Raw genomic sequence first — 14,178 nt, 5'->3', positions numbered from 1 at the left:
ATTAAATCGTTTTCGTTCATGGCCACCAAAGTAGGTGGCGCCTCTGTACGCTAACCACTGCAGTGGTCAAGTTTTAGGAGACATTCGTTGGACTTTCCGAGTTTTAATTTGTATCAGCCCGAGTGTCTGATGAAGCAGGGATGCTGAAATGAGTCATAACATCCACAAGGAATCTACGTTCCTGTAGTTGGCTGTATACCATATATTAAAAAATTTATTAAAATCCTTTGTCATAACACTCTATTGATACCGATTCGAGCACAAGAAGTTTAACGAATTTGTCCTCCTAGGCCATATACTTGGCCATTTAATTCAACAAAGCGATAGCAGCAATAAGAATAAGACTTACTCACAATCAATTTGACCATCAACGACTGGTTTCACATACTATAATAATTTGCTATGCATCTTTAGGTCAACGGTACTTGGTAAACTAAGTGATGGTGATACAAGGATTATTATTTAATGTTTGAGAAACATTAAGAACCTTTCCGAAAAAGAAGTGTTTTTCTTTACAATAATCTCGCAACCACTCATTGGACAATACACTTGCATAAAATTGCAGGATACATACGCCTAAATAATACACCTTAATTTTAAGCGACGACTATGTTTATTTTACTATTAGCATAGTCAAATTTTTCATCTTCATTGTAATGTTTTTATTTTATATTATCAGAGAGAACTGTCTTATATCCGTTCCTGCTTATCCCTATTGATTTAAGTTTGTTTTTCCGTTTACTCCTTTTAATCTTAATATCGTGGTTAATTAACTTTCCCGTTTTCTGCAATAATAAATCTCTGCAAAATGATTTTTGTTCCAAATGTTGTGGTTGTATGAAAGCACGACTTTCTATAGTCCGCCTATCATAAATCAGTGAAAGCTTGTAGGTAATTTTATTATTATACTTGTCGTCCTGTAATTGCTTAGATGAAGTCTTTTATTACAGTTATAAATTAATAATAATCATTTTGCGCAGAACCTCCTTCCTTTTCCTATATTTTTCAGATCTTTGATGTTATCGATTATACGATCAGGTTAGTTAGATTTCCAGCGGATTTTCGTAGCCATTTGGCCATCATCATTTGCGAACTTAACGTTATTGTATGGAGGTTTTTTGCCTAAGTCGAGCAAATTTTCATAATAGCTTAATAAGGTAAACTTGCTAGCAATAAAGAATACAGCAATGTCAACAAGGATAGTAATTTAGAATAAAGCTAAATTATTTCATGTGGACAAGTTATGCCTTACATGAAAAATATTAATTTATGAGTGAAGAATTATAACAAATTACAAAAATAGTCTAATTTTGTTTTTTTTTTTTTAGAAATGCATATTCATTGTCCCGGACATCCAGGACATGGGTCTTTATTGTTGGAAAACACCGCTGGGGAAAAAGTTGCGTATGTGTTAAATAAATTATATGAATTTAGGAAAACACAACAACAAAAATTGAAAGAAAATCCTAATTTTACAATTGGAGATGTAACAACTGTCAATTTAACCCAAGTGCAGGTAATGTTTATGTTTTTCTTTAGAAATAATGCTTCATACTTACATTTTATACTCTTTTTAAAAAAATATTAGAATTATTAATATTAGTTTAATTTAAGCCTTGGAAGTTAAATATTTTTCCTCCCCGTTTGAGTAGACGCGGGTTTGAATCCCATAGGGTTGAAAATTTTAGAATTTATCTAAATAATAAAGTAGCGTATGCCATTAATATTAATAACATTAACATATTAAACACAACGACTACACTTTTTCGAGACTTATACAACCTTTACTTAGCTTTTACAAATAAGAACAATTTATTGCTTTTACAAATAAGAACATGCGGTCAAGTTGTGGAGGAGAATAAAAGTACAAACCACCAATTTAATATCTTGGGTCTCAGTGATGTCCAATGTCCAAGCTACTCATTAGTAATGGAATGTTATACTTTTTCGGCAACAACGACCCGTCACACCGTTACGGTGTGGGTGTTATCATAGAAAAATCAGTCGAAAAATCTGTGGACAACTTTGTGCCCCTGTCAGATCGCGTAATGGCCATGAAACTTAAAGCAATGCCAGTTTGTCTCAACATTATTTAAGTTTATGCTCCAAAACATTTAGAATTTTGTCAAATTAAAAAACTTACTATCAGAAACACTTTATTTAAGCTACCAAAACTTGGCTGTGCGCGTGGAAGTCTCTAACAGATAATAAGGATAGCGTAATTCGAAACCAAATAGATTTTATTCTAATTAGTGATAGATATAAGAAGTCTGTTTAATCTGTAAAATATATATTATGAAATATATAATATATGTAAAGAACCACCTTTATCTCAGTAGGTCCGCCTACAGTGTCTTCAATGAGCTGGCGATATATTTAGGATAGAAGAAAACAGGCTTCCAAAAAAATTGTTGAATGTAAGAATGCAGGCCTCAAGTTTCCTGAGGGGGGCCAGGGCTTGAATTGGGCTGTAGAGCCATAGGATGGATGAATCATAAACTAAATAGATTTTATTTTAATTAGTGATAGATATAAGAACTTCGTAAGTCTGTAACTTAGGACGGTAACGTAAGAACTTAGCCAGGAGCTGATGTCAACTCTGACCATCCGGTGGTGGCCAGTATCAAATTATTCCTAAACAAACTAAAAGCCCAAATAGGAAACACATGTTAGATATGAGAACACCAAAGAATCAGTATATTCGGCAAGAAGCTCAGCACATAATAAATTAGAACCTTGAGCTTCTGCCAATCTGTCAAGATGAGTCCAAAATAGACAAACCATGGGACGTTATTAAAAATGCCATAGTGACAGTAGGAGAAGAAAATTTATTGGCAGAATGACAAGCAAAACAGAACAAATAAACTTATTTTAAACTTATATCGTGGCTTATTCCCAACGTAAATAGTAATTGCATTAAGATGCCACAAGAAAATAGCTTCAGAACAGTATTACGGAAATAAACCAAAATAAAATATCAAGATCAATACAAGAGGAATATAAAGTGTGCCAAGGAAGACTGGATTCACAGGACCTGTGAAATCGGAAGTATGACAGGTTCAACCTTCACAAAAAGATCCAAGAGATGACTGTATCAAGTGCTTACAGGCAAATAACTGTAATTAAAGACAAGAATGGTTTACTAATTTTGAGCGTCGAACAGCTAATCGGCTTTTCAATACATATCTAAGATAAGATTTTACTCGCGGAAGTTATACATGCGATCAAGCAACCGAAGGAGGGCAAGCCAAACGGACCTAATGAGCTACCAGTGGAACTCCTTAAACTCATTGATAAAGATAAAATTAAAATTTTAGTTGACTTTTAGCTTGATGGTGCATCTACCATTCCCCTAAAAACTGTTTTGCTTGCTCCCGATTTCGCCGTTTGATTGATTCATTGGTGTAAAGATCTATCGAGTATGATATTTTTGCAAATTACAACTCGTATTAAGCATAAGATATTCAAAGGCCAGCGCAAATAGCTCGAAAATAGCACCCAAGATTTTGTGTTAATAGCTTAGAGCGACGTGCGGAGCCCTCGCAGACCATTTTTTATTATTCGGGCACCGTTGATATAAATATCCTTTGATTCTGCTATAATATATGAGTATTTCATCCTACAATAATTGTCGTAAAATATGCAGTTTTCTGCGTTCTTTAACTTCATTATACATGTAGACGTGGGTCCCAGAATCTATTGCGCCCCAAAATCCTACATAGCGAAGTCAGTGAATACAAAAAACAGTGTCTTTACACTTTAGGTTTTGAGATAAAATAAAGCCCAACAATGTATTTCTCGTACGCTGCTTGGTGCGCTCAAGTCTACGTTACAACAACCCTCGTTATTTCCCAGATAACCGCCTGATTTGAAAGTGTTACAGCGAAATGTATACTTTAATTTTATCTTTCTTTTATACATTTTGTATGCCTCACATTTAAAAAAAAAAAAAGTAATTCGTAAAAGAGATGAAAGTAAGAAGAACAATCTGCTGTTCCTAGCGGATGCGGATTACCATACTTGGAGCTCTATTTTTGATGTCACCCTTTTTTAAAGAGTTTAAACCCACCCAATTCGGACCAAAATCATAGCTAAGTAAATTGATTGTACTTATCACTGCTCACCGCGAAAACTTTATCCTGCTTTAGCGATGCTGACTGTTTTTTTCCGCGCATTTCCAGAGAAATACTATATATTTTCACTGTAATCGCCCTTAACAGAAATCATTCTCAACATATGGATGATAGTAATTTTTTCTTTGTTTTAAATGAAGAAGTCGAAGAAATAAAAGAAGAAAAAGGTATACAAGAAGAAGAAGGAGGATGGAATGAAGGTGAAGGCAAATCAGAAGAAATACTTGTTGGTGAGCCGAATTCCAAAAATTACTTCAAAAAACCTTGTGTCAGACAAACGACTTTTTTTTTTAAATTCCATCCTATTCAAAGCGAATCCAATAATGAGATATTCACTTTTTTTGTGAAAATGTTTTTTGGTTGTTTGGCAGATGGTCAAAAATTAAATCGTCTACTTACAATAGAAGTGAAAAAAGCTGCAGTGCAGTATTTGTTTGTAATTTTCTGAGGGTTCATCAATTTTTTTAAAAGGTTTTAACCGGTTTAGACATTTAATTCAAACAATAAATGAGCATGAAAATGCTCATAAAGATTATGTAAAAACGTTTATTTCTTAATATTGTTCTGAAGCTATTTTCTTGTGGCATTTTAAATTGTCAGTATTGAAAAGTTGTTGTCGATATGTCCGTTTAGGACATATCGACAAATCTACGCCACGTGGTGCCAAACACGCTTTGGGAAGCGGAGAACATCGGATACTGTTCGAAGAAACGCAGATGCTGGATAAAACATCACAGTACTACCCACGGTTATATCGAGAAGCGGTGGAAATATATAAGCATCCAAATAATTTTAATCGGATAGAAGAAGGACTAAGAATTAACAAAACATGGATACCGATATTAACATCCACAAACACCCTTCCCGCAAATCACGAAAAAAGAAAAGCTACAAACGACGACACGCCCCCTAACGCCGAAACCAGTGGAGGGGAGGGGAGTAGAAAATATAAATATGACCTCCGTAGTACAACATGGCGTCAGTTTCAGCTTTCAAGCGAAGCAGTAACATCTCCAGAAGATGCCAACCCCTAGTGTTGGCGAAACATCGAGAACTAATCTCGAAGACAACGACCTAACAGCCTGAACAAATAGTTTATCAAGTTAGACGATGGCTGTGAAAGCCTAACGCATTTTGTCTTATAAACCAAGTTCTAAAAAAAAACGATATAGGAGAAGAGGTAAACAATTAAAATTATTGAGAATTCAGAAAGTGAGTTATTCTAACCGTCAATCAACATAATTTTATTTCAGATTTTTTAAAAGAGTAGATTCATATATAAAATCACAAAATACTCCCATTTTCGAAAGTATTTGTTTTATAGAGCTTTGGCTTCTTTATAAAATTATTAAAAGCTTTGACACAAATTGCATTTTTTCTATAATTATGGCCTTCCTCTAGAATTTCTTAAATTTTGTGGCCCCCATTAAAAAATTTGCCCACCACTGGTCTAGAAGGTCTGCTGACGCTAAGTAATAATAAAAGAACTAATATGGATTGGAGTCATGGACATTAACTCGGACTCAGAGCATTTGAAATGTAGTGCTATATAAGCATGTTGGGGATTTCTTGGGTAGACAAAGTTACCATCCAAGAAGTTCTGCATAGAATGGGTAAAGAGCGCGAACTAGTCATAACCATAACACGTCGAAAACTGGAATAACTGAACAATATAATGCGTAATGAACAACGATATGACCTACTTCGAACCATACTTCAAGGTAAGATGCATGGAGAAAGAGATCCAGGGAGAAGAAGAATATCCTGGCTGTATTATAAAAAGGACGTCTAGTGGTATTTAAGGAATGTTAGAGGGTTAATGCTGTGTTTACATTATCGTCCATTATAAACTCTTAACAATTTACCTCGCTAACTTTGCGAAATGCTATTCTAATATCTATAATAATAATTACTACAACGTATTTATATCCAATTAGTCGTGATTTCCTAAGGTTACTGAAAATTTTTATTCTACTTGTGAGTTTAAGTTCACACTTGAGGTGAATAGATTTTTTATTAAATATATACAAACCTTACTTTTATTAAGTCTTTTGCGTTTTAATACTTAAAAACCTTAGCAAATGGGTTCATCATCTACGAAAATATCAACAAAGTCAAAGTAGCCATGTTAGTGTCCAACATTCAGAACGGATATGCACCATTAGAAAGAGATGTAAGCTACTATATAAAATGATTATAAATAATTTGAATTCTTTGCTGATACTTGGCTACTTTAAAAGGTACTTTCACTTAAAGTCTCCTTTTATTAAAGTCTACTTTTTTGCTCCATTATGAAATTGAAGGCTGTAATATTTTTCAAAAAAAAAAAGCTCTAAATATTTAATTTTTAGGGTGGTGTTCAACCAAACGTAATCCCTCCCGAATACATTCTAACAGTTGATGCTCGCATATCAATCACAACATGTTTAAGGAAGTTCGAAGAAATGCTAAATAAATGGTGTAGTGAAGCAGGACAGGGAGTTTATATCGAATTCGAACAAAAACAGCATTTGGTTACACCTACTAAAGTTGATAATTCCAATTCCTATTGGATAGCATTCAAATCAGCAGCTGATGAACTGTGAGTATTTTAAATTATAATGTATTGATTTATGTGCTGGTTTAGTATTGTTCGTGGTTTGACATGTAATGGTAAAGGTATCTCGAGTATTTACATAAACCTCAAACGTAGTCAGTAAAACAAATATTCTGATCAGCTCAATTTACTTAAATGCGGAGAAATGTGTAAAAGATAAACAAACAGTAAATTTATACATATTACTGCTTTTCAATTCAAATTTTTGGTTTAATTTAAACTTCATTTCTTGTTTTATATCGATTGTGTATATAAAATCGTTAATAACTTTATTCTAAGCTAATATATTTATTGGCCATATATGAAACGAGAAGTCAGCTGGTAGACAACTCTTTCCCGTCGACAAACGCATTCAGTAGGAAATCCAAAAGACCTGCTGCTTTGAAATGAAGGTTACAAGCGAAATCAAGTTGATACTCTTTTTTATAAAAAACTTCACTGTTTGATTTTCTCATCTCATCTACACCATGCTCAGTTTTGGCATATCTCTATTCCTATTTCTCTTATTTTGCATCCTTGTTGCTATCTCTTATAAGAACTCAAAATTGTATCACTTTCTCAGACGCTGTTTTCACATGTTACACCAAGTATTCTTAGATCTTTCATTCTAATGTGAGCATATAGTTGATTATATCTCAGGTTCTGAAACTACTTTCTTGTGGCATGCCTAATTTAAATAGTATATTTATAGGGATTAAGCCATAATTATTTATAGAAACATATAACACAAAAATACACAAAATAGTCAGAACTTGATTAGGGTAAAAACACCACCCTCAAATTTTGTTAAGTCATTACATGCTGTTTGTCTACAATAACTAACACTACTAACAGTAACCAATAACTAACACTTTGATTATACATTTTTCAGAATGTATAATAATCTTTTTTGAAAACGATTTCCGGAGTGGAAATGGAAACGTCAAGCATTAGTTAGTTAAAAGTGTGATTTTCATTACAACCAATAATTGTGGCTTAATCCCATATAAACATATTTAAATGATATCTGTTTTAGAAATTGTTCATGTTTCCGTCGCATATGCCAGCACTGCTGAGTATCTTATATGTTGCTAATTTGTTTTTTTGGCTTAAATTTCTGTTTTTTAGATAGTTGCTTAATCTAAACTAACATCTGCCCGCTTGTAATATCCTTAGTTGTCTAGTTTTCACTTCATGAATGGTCCTAGAAAAGTAAGTTTTTGATCAATGTTTGTATATTTAATTCGGATCCGACATCATTACTTTAGTTTTCTCTTCTTTTATTGTGAGACCCGTATATGCGATAATCGATATATTTGGGAAGGAGCCTTCTTTAAATTTTCGGTTGGTCCGCGTAGTCAGAAGATAATTTCCCTATTATGTAACTCAGCATATCTTACATACCTAAATAGGTCTTCCTGTGATAACCCCACGCTTGCTTCAAAGCATCAAAGGATTTAGCAAATGGCCTTTATTTGAACAGACCACTTTCTTTGGGTGCCGTACGTTATGTAGCGTGTAGCCTTTCATGCTGGTTGTCGAATGTACAGAAATCCTTCTTATTATCGGACTGACATCAGGCATGCCGCACCAGTTTCTTAGGTCTCTGGACCGTAAATGTTGATTTCACCCAGGGCCTCTTCGACCTTCAACTATACCCGTCAAGATATCATTTAAATCTTGTTATTTCACAGAAATGGATCAAGTATGAAAGCTTTCGCTGCTTAATGAGATCTAACAATTCTCTTTGGACATTAGCTCTTCTTATCCCTCAACATTTGATAAATCGTTCACCTATGGAATTCTAAGCAGCCTTCTGAGACACAACATTTCAAAAACCTCACGATTCAGAGATCTCACTTTAAGTGATCAAGTCTCACTTTCGTACATCAGGATATGTCATATGTATATAAAATTTAACGAAGGCGTTTTACTATTGCTACTCTTATCTTCACTTCCAGGTCACAGTCCCACTTGTTGGTTAATGTAGCTCCAAGGTATTTAAATCTTTCGACCTGTTCAATAGCTCTATTATTTAAATTCAACTGAGCTTCCATCTGCGGTTTTCTAATGATTATCATATATTTGATTTGTGCTATGTTGATGTTCCGTACTCCTCTCCCACTCTTATGATATTCACTAAACCTTACAGCTCTTCTATGTTGTTCTATATTATGGCCGTATCTTCAGCATATCTTCTTCTTCTTCTTCAGATGCAAATCCACTAATGGATGTTAGCGATCACATTTTCCATTAATTCTCTATTTCTTGCAATATGTATCAGAGATTGTATGTCGTTAATCCCTGTCCATTGCCTTATGTTTCGGAGCCAGGACATTTTCTTGCGTCCCATTCCTCTCTTGCCTTCAATTTTACCCTCGATTATAAGTTGGAGGAACTGGTATTTTTCATTTCGCATGACGTGACCTAGATACGCCGTTTTCCTTTTCTTGATGGTTTCGAAAAGTTGGCGTTCTTGGTTTATTCTTTTAAGGACATCTATATTTGTGATTTTCGCTGTCCATGGTATTTTTAGGATAATTCGATAGAGCCACATTTCGAAAGCTTCTAATCTGTTTATATCCCTCGTTTTGAGTGTCCAGCCCTCTACGCCATATAGCAGCACTGACCACACGTAGCACTTAGTAAACCTTAGTCTCAGTTGAAGATCGAATTCTGAACAAGTCAGTACCTTCTTGAATTTTACGAAAGCTTGTCGAGCTTGCTCAATGCGACATTTTACTTCCCTGTCCGATGCCCAGTCTTCAAAAAGCCACGATCCCAGGTATTTAAATTTACTCACTCTTTCAATGGACTTAGTATTCAGTGTTATGGTGGGGTTTTCAAGTGCATCCAAGTTTCTGGAGATGATCATAAATTTGGTTTTTTTGGTATTAATCTCTAATCCCATTCGCTTACTGTATTCTCCGATTATAGTGACAAGTTGTTGAAGATCGACTATGTTGTCACAAATTAAGACACCATCATCAGCATATCGGTTGTTGTTGATCAATACTCCATTCACTTTGATTCCCATCTTTGCATCCTCCAAAGACATTGAAATATGGCTTCCGAATAAAGGTTAAATAAAAGAGGGGAAAGCACACATCCCTGTCGAACGCCCCTTCTTATATGTATGGGTTTGGATATAGAATTGTCTATTTTTAACTGTGCCGTTTGATGCCAGTACAAGTTTTCAATGCATCTTATGTCTTTTTGGTCTATATCAACTTTCTTGAGGATCTGCATTAACTTGTGGTGTTGGACACGATCAAACGCTTTTTGGTAATCTAAAAAGCATAGGAACACATCCTTCTTCTGATCGTAACAATTTTAGACCAGCACCTGTGTTGCTACTATTGCTTCTCGTGTTCCTAAACCTTGCCTAAACCCGAACTGGGAGTCACTGATGTCCCATTCACATTTTTTGTATAATCTTTGATGTAGTATTATGTTATTAGTTATTATTAGTTATTATAGTAGGCTAATGAGTCTGCGATCCTCACATCTTTTTGCATTGACTTTCTTGGGCAGGGGAATAAAGGTAGAGCGTAACCACTGTTGAGTATAGCAGCCAGTTTCGTAAGTTAAGTTCAGCCAGCATATCTTAGTAGGTTATTAATAGGAAGACCATTAATTTTTACCGTCTTTTTCGTTCTGTTGGGCAAGCTGAAATATCGATTCTACATAAATGTTGAATAGTAGTGCGGAGAGAATACAACCCTGTCTTACGCCTTTCCTTATCTCCATTTGTTCTTTGTATAGGCCGTTATGGATCATTAGTTTCGCTTTTTTGATTCCAATATAGTTGTTGAATCATTCTCATGTCTTTGTCATTGAGCCCAATTTCGTTTAACGTCTGTATCAAGAGTTCATTACTGACGTTGTCAAAGGCCTTTTGGTAATCTTGGCATCTTTTCTTTGATCATAGCATTTCTGCACCAGCAACTTCATGCAAAAAAGTGCCTCTCTTGTTCCCAAGCCATTTTTGAAACCAAATTGAGTGTCTCTTGTACTTTCTTCACTTTACTTTCTTCACATTTGTTATAAATTCCCTTATGTATTATTTTTAGGAACTTCCTTTAATGCGTGACTCATTAAGCTAATTTGCAGCGACTGTCATTGTCCTTCTTTGGTATTGCCGCGAAGGACGATTTTAGCCAATCTGTTAATATTTGCCTCATGTTGTATATGTTGTTAAACATTTTGCATAAGCGTTTAATCTCAAATAGCTTAAGGATTTCCGCATTTGTACCATCTGGTCCAATCGCCTTATGGTTTTTTATAGACCACCTTACTAATGTAAAATCTAGATTTATTCATGGTTTATTCATAGAGTCTATATCTTAAACGCCGTCATACAATGATTTAAAATCTTCAAAAAGCTGGAACGTGTCAATATTGAATTAAATAACCTGGTCTAAAACTACTTTGGTATTTACCAAGAAGTTCTTTCACGTATGTACTTAGTACACTATGTTCAAGAGAGTTATATCTCTGTGATATATATATATATATATATATATATATATATATATATATATACTCTTAAAGATCTCGTTTTTTATGCAGTGGACAGATATTGTCAGTGTACCATTCCTCTGGCATTTTTTTTTTCGTTTCAGCTTTTGATAATGATTTTGTAGATTTAGTATATAAGTATTTTGTTCTTGAGAAGTTTAATTGCATTCCGAACTTCTATCACCGAAGAAGATTCTATGGGGATGTTGTTAATTGAAATTGGTGGAGACTAATCTGAAACTTGTTCAATCCATATGTCCATATTTTTATGATACTTAAGATCCTATTAAACTTTCTCGTTTCGTTATTTTGGATTAATAGTTAAAGTTCTTCGATAATTTGATTTTCTAATATTCTTTTTTTTCTTCGATGTGCGTGTTTTGTCCCCTCTTCTTAAAATTCCTGAGAATCTGTTTTATTAGCAAATTAATATGCAAAAATTAATTAATTATCGAGAGACTACGAAAGAAATAAAAAGCTACAAGGCCCCCACTCCTAGAAATTTTACCGGCGCCCACCGAAGGATTAAACATATTTACCAGTTGAACCTATTTATTACTCATAATAAATAGGTTAATATGGTACTGTTTATGATTTCAATAATATATTGTAATTGTTTTGTCCAATTGTAAACGTCCATTAACCAACTTGTTTACCTACACATAAACTTCCTGCCCTAGTGTGTGTTACGTTTTATCTTGTTTTAAAAAAATTTATTAAAATCCTTTATAAAAGGTATATAATTAAAAAACCCACGGGCTATATCAAAACAACAAAACGTTTTCGAATTCCATATTCCATCATCAGTGTCTAGGTGTACATGTTTTGAGCCACTAAATATCTGGGTAAAAACCCGCTAAAAGATATTGGTTTAAATTTGTTTTACATTATTAGATCTTATATGTTGAGATGTTAGAGTTACCAGTGGATTTGATAACATGGCAACGTAAGACTGAGACAAAGTATCTATGAGGACTTGATGATAGCAACTCGCTACAGGAACTTAGTTTCCTTGTGGATTTTATCTTGTTTTGGTTCTTTTCAATTAGTAATGTACATACTGAACTGAAATATTTAAATCCTGTATATAGCTACTAAAAAAACATTTATTATTTTGATAAGTAATGCTAGGATATGTTTACCATTACGTAATATTATTATATAGCATATAAATTTACATTTCTGCTTTAAAAACATTTTAAATATTTATTTCATAAAACATCTAACAATAGGCTCATCACTATAATGTATATCATGTGGTAATATCAAGTGTGCTAATGACATAATCATAAAAACTAATCTCTCTGATGTATTTATGCTTTAATTATGTACATAAACCCCCCAAGGATTTTTTTATTGAAAAAAGATCACTTTTTGGGTTTATTTGGAACAAGTAATAAAAACTTAAAAATGTAAAATATGATACAATCAGTCACTGATAAGGGAAATAACTTGTAGGAATTTATCATAATTATATGAGAAACTATGTGCAAAGGATATAATCCCGCAGCTCTCTGGGGCATTGTTTAGTCAACATTTTTCTCCTTATATCATGCATCTCTTGGGCATGATGGTGTTACACTTCGATATTGGGGGGCGCATTAGTCGCAGCGCAAATCTCACTGTATGGTGAATCAGTTATGGTGCGGATATCTGGTGATTTTCAGATGGATCATGATCTCGGTGTGCATTTGTGTTTGTACGCATGTGTATGTATGAGTGTGTCTGAATGTTCAATAAAGAAATCTACAGTTAATGTCATAGCTTAACCACTATGTCATGTTCTCATTTGGCCCACGGGTATTTATTTGATTATACCTTACTCATATCTGTTCTATATATCCGTAGGACCTTCCTTATTAGCCATTGGAACGTGCCGTGTCGGGGATGAGAACGTCGCCGCCCAGTCTGTCCTGCTTAAAGCAATAGATAATTTACACTCACAGACAAATCGTTCTACATATTTAAAGTTGTATGTTTTTCCTTCTACTGTGCTATTTACAGGTATTCTCAGTATATGAAATCCTCCTTGTACGTCATCTTCTGTTCTTTGATCTCATAATTATTTGGCTCGTTTTCTCTATTTGGCATATTTTTCTTCTATTTCCCTCATTTCCTTCTTCCAGCTCTGTCTTTCTTCATCAAAACATCCGATATATTCATTATTAGTATTTCTATTACTATTGTTTGTGTTACTTGGATCATGCTGTTTTTATTCCCATTCATGTTTCCCCGATATTTCTGTTTTCTGCGAAATTATCTTATTTCCTGGTAACAAACTTTTAAATTTGTACTTCTTTTGACAGCTGACTGAAAGGTTTGTTTGGCATTTACTTAGTCACTTAACAGCATAAAAGATAGCGATGGAATTCTTATCTCAGAGCCATTAAGGATCTTAGAAACGTGGAAATATACAGTACACTGCGAAATACTAAAGATCCTATGTATTATGTAAATCACACAACCAATAATTCCTTGATAATCTAGCTGCACTTTTTAACTACATAGGTTGTACCAAAAGAGGCGGAACGGCAGAATATTTCGCGAATTTTATATTGGATTGAAGAACTGAAAAACATGTTTTCAATATTTTTCAAAAATCTATCGAATGACACCAAACACATGACCCCCCATATCCACCTCCTGTGGGTGGGACGGGGGTAACTTTGAAATCTTAAATGGGAACCCCCATATTTTATTGTAGATTTGGATTTATTCTGCAAAAAAAAATATTCAGTTAGTTTTTCGAATTGTTGATAGATGGCGCTGTATTTGTTTTTCTGAGATTACAGCGCCATCTATCACGAATAGAAAAAAAATTCAAAACTTGTTCACCGTTCACGTAGAATCCGAATCCGCAATAAAACATGGGGGTTTCTATATAAAATTTCAAAGTTACCCGATAGTCGTGATCGGTCCGATGTAAATTTCGCGAAATATTCTACCGTC

The 14,178-nt window shown here is 34.1% G+C and overlaps 1 protein-coding gene across 3 annotated transcripts in view; it reads left to right on the top strand.

The window, feature by feature from the left end:
• Positions 1–14,178, top strand: part of LOC140434887 (aminoacylase-1-like) — a 78,603-nt gene that overhangs the window by 37,726 nt on the left and 26,699 nt on the right. For all 3 annotated transcript variants that reach the window (XM_072523500.1, XM_072523498.1, XM_072523499.1), the window contains exons 5-6: positions 1,329–1,516; positions 6,485–6,714. In XM_072523500.1, the coding sequence (XP_072379601.1) occupies positions 1,329–1,516; positions 6,485–6,714 (418 nt within the window). The remainder of the gene's footprint in view (positions 1–1,328; positions 1,517–6,484; positions 6,715–14,178) is intronic.

This window comes from Diabrotica undecimpunctata, chromosome 2, assembly GCF_040954645.1.
Source record: "Diabrotica undecimpunctata isolate CICGRU chromosome 2, icDiaUnde3, whole genome shotgun sequence".
Lineage (NCBI taxonomy): Eukaryota > Metazoa > Arthropoda > Insecta > Coleoptera > Chrysomelidae > Diabrotica > Diabrotica undecimpunctata.
Note: the sequence above shows the minus strand (reverse complement) of the source record. Positions and strands in the feature narration are given on the sequence as shown.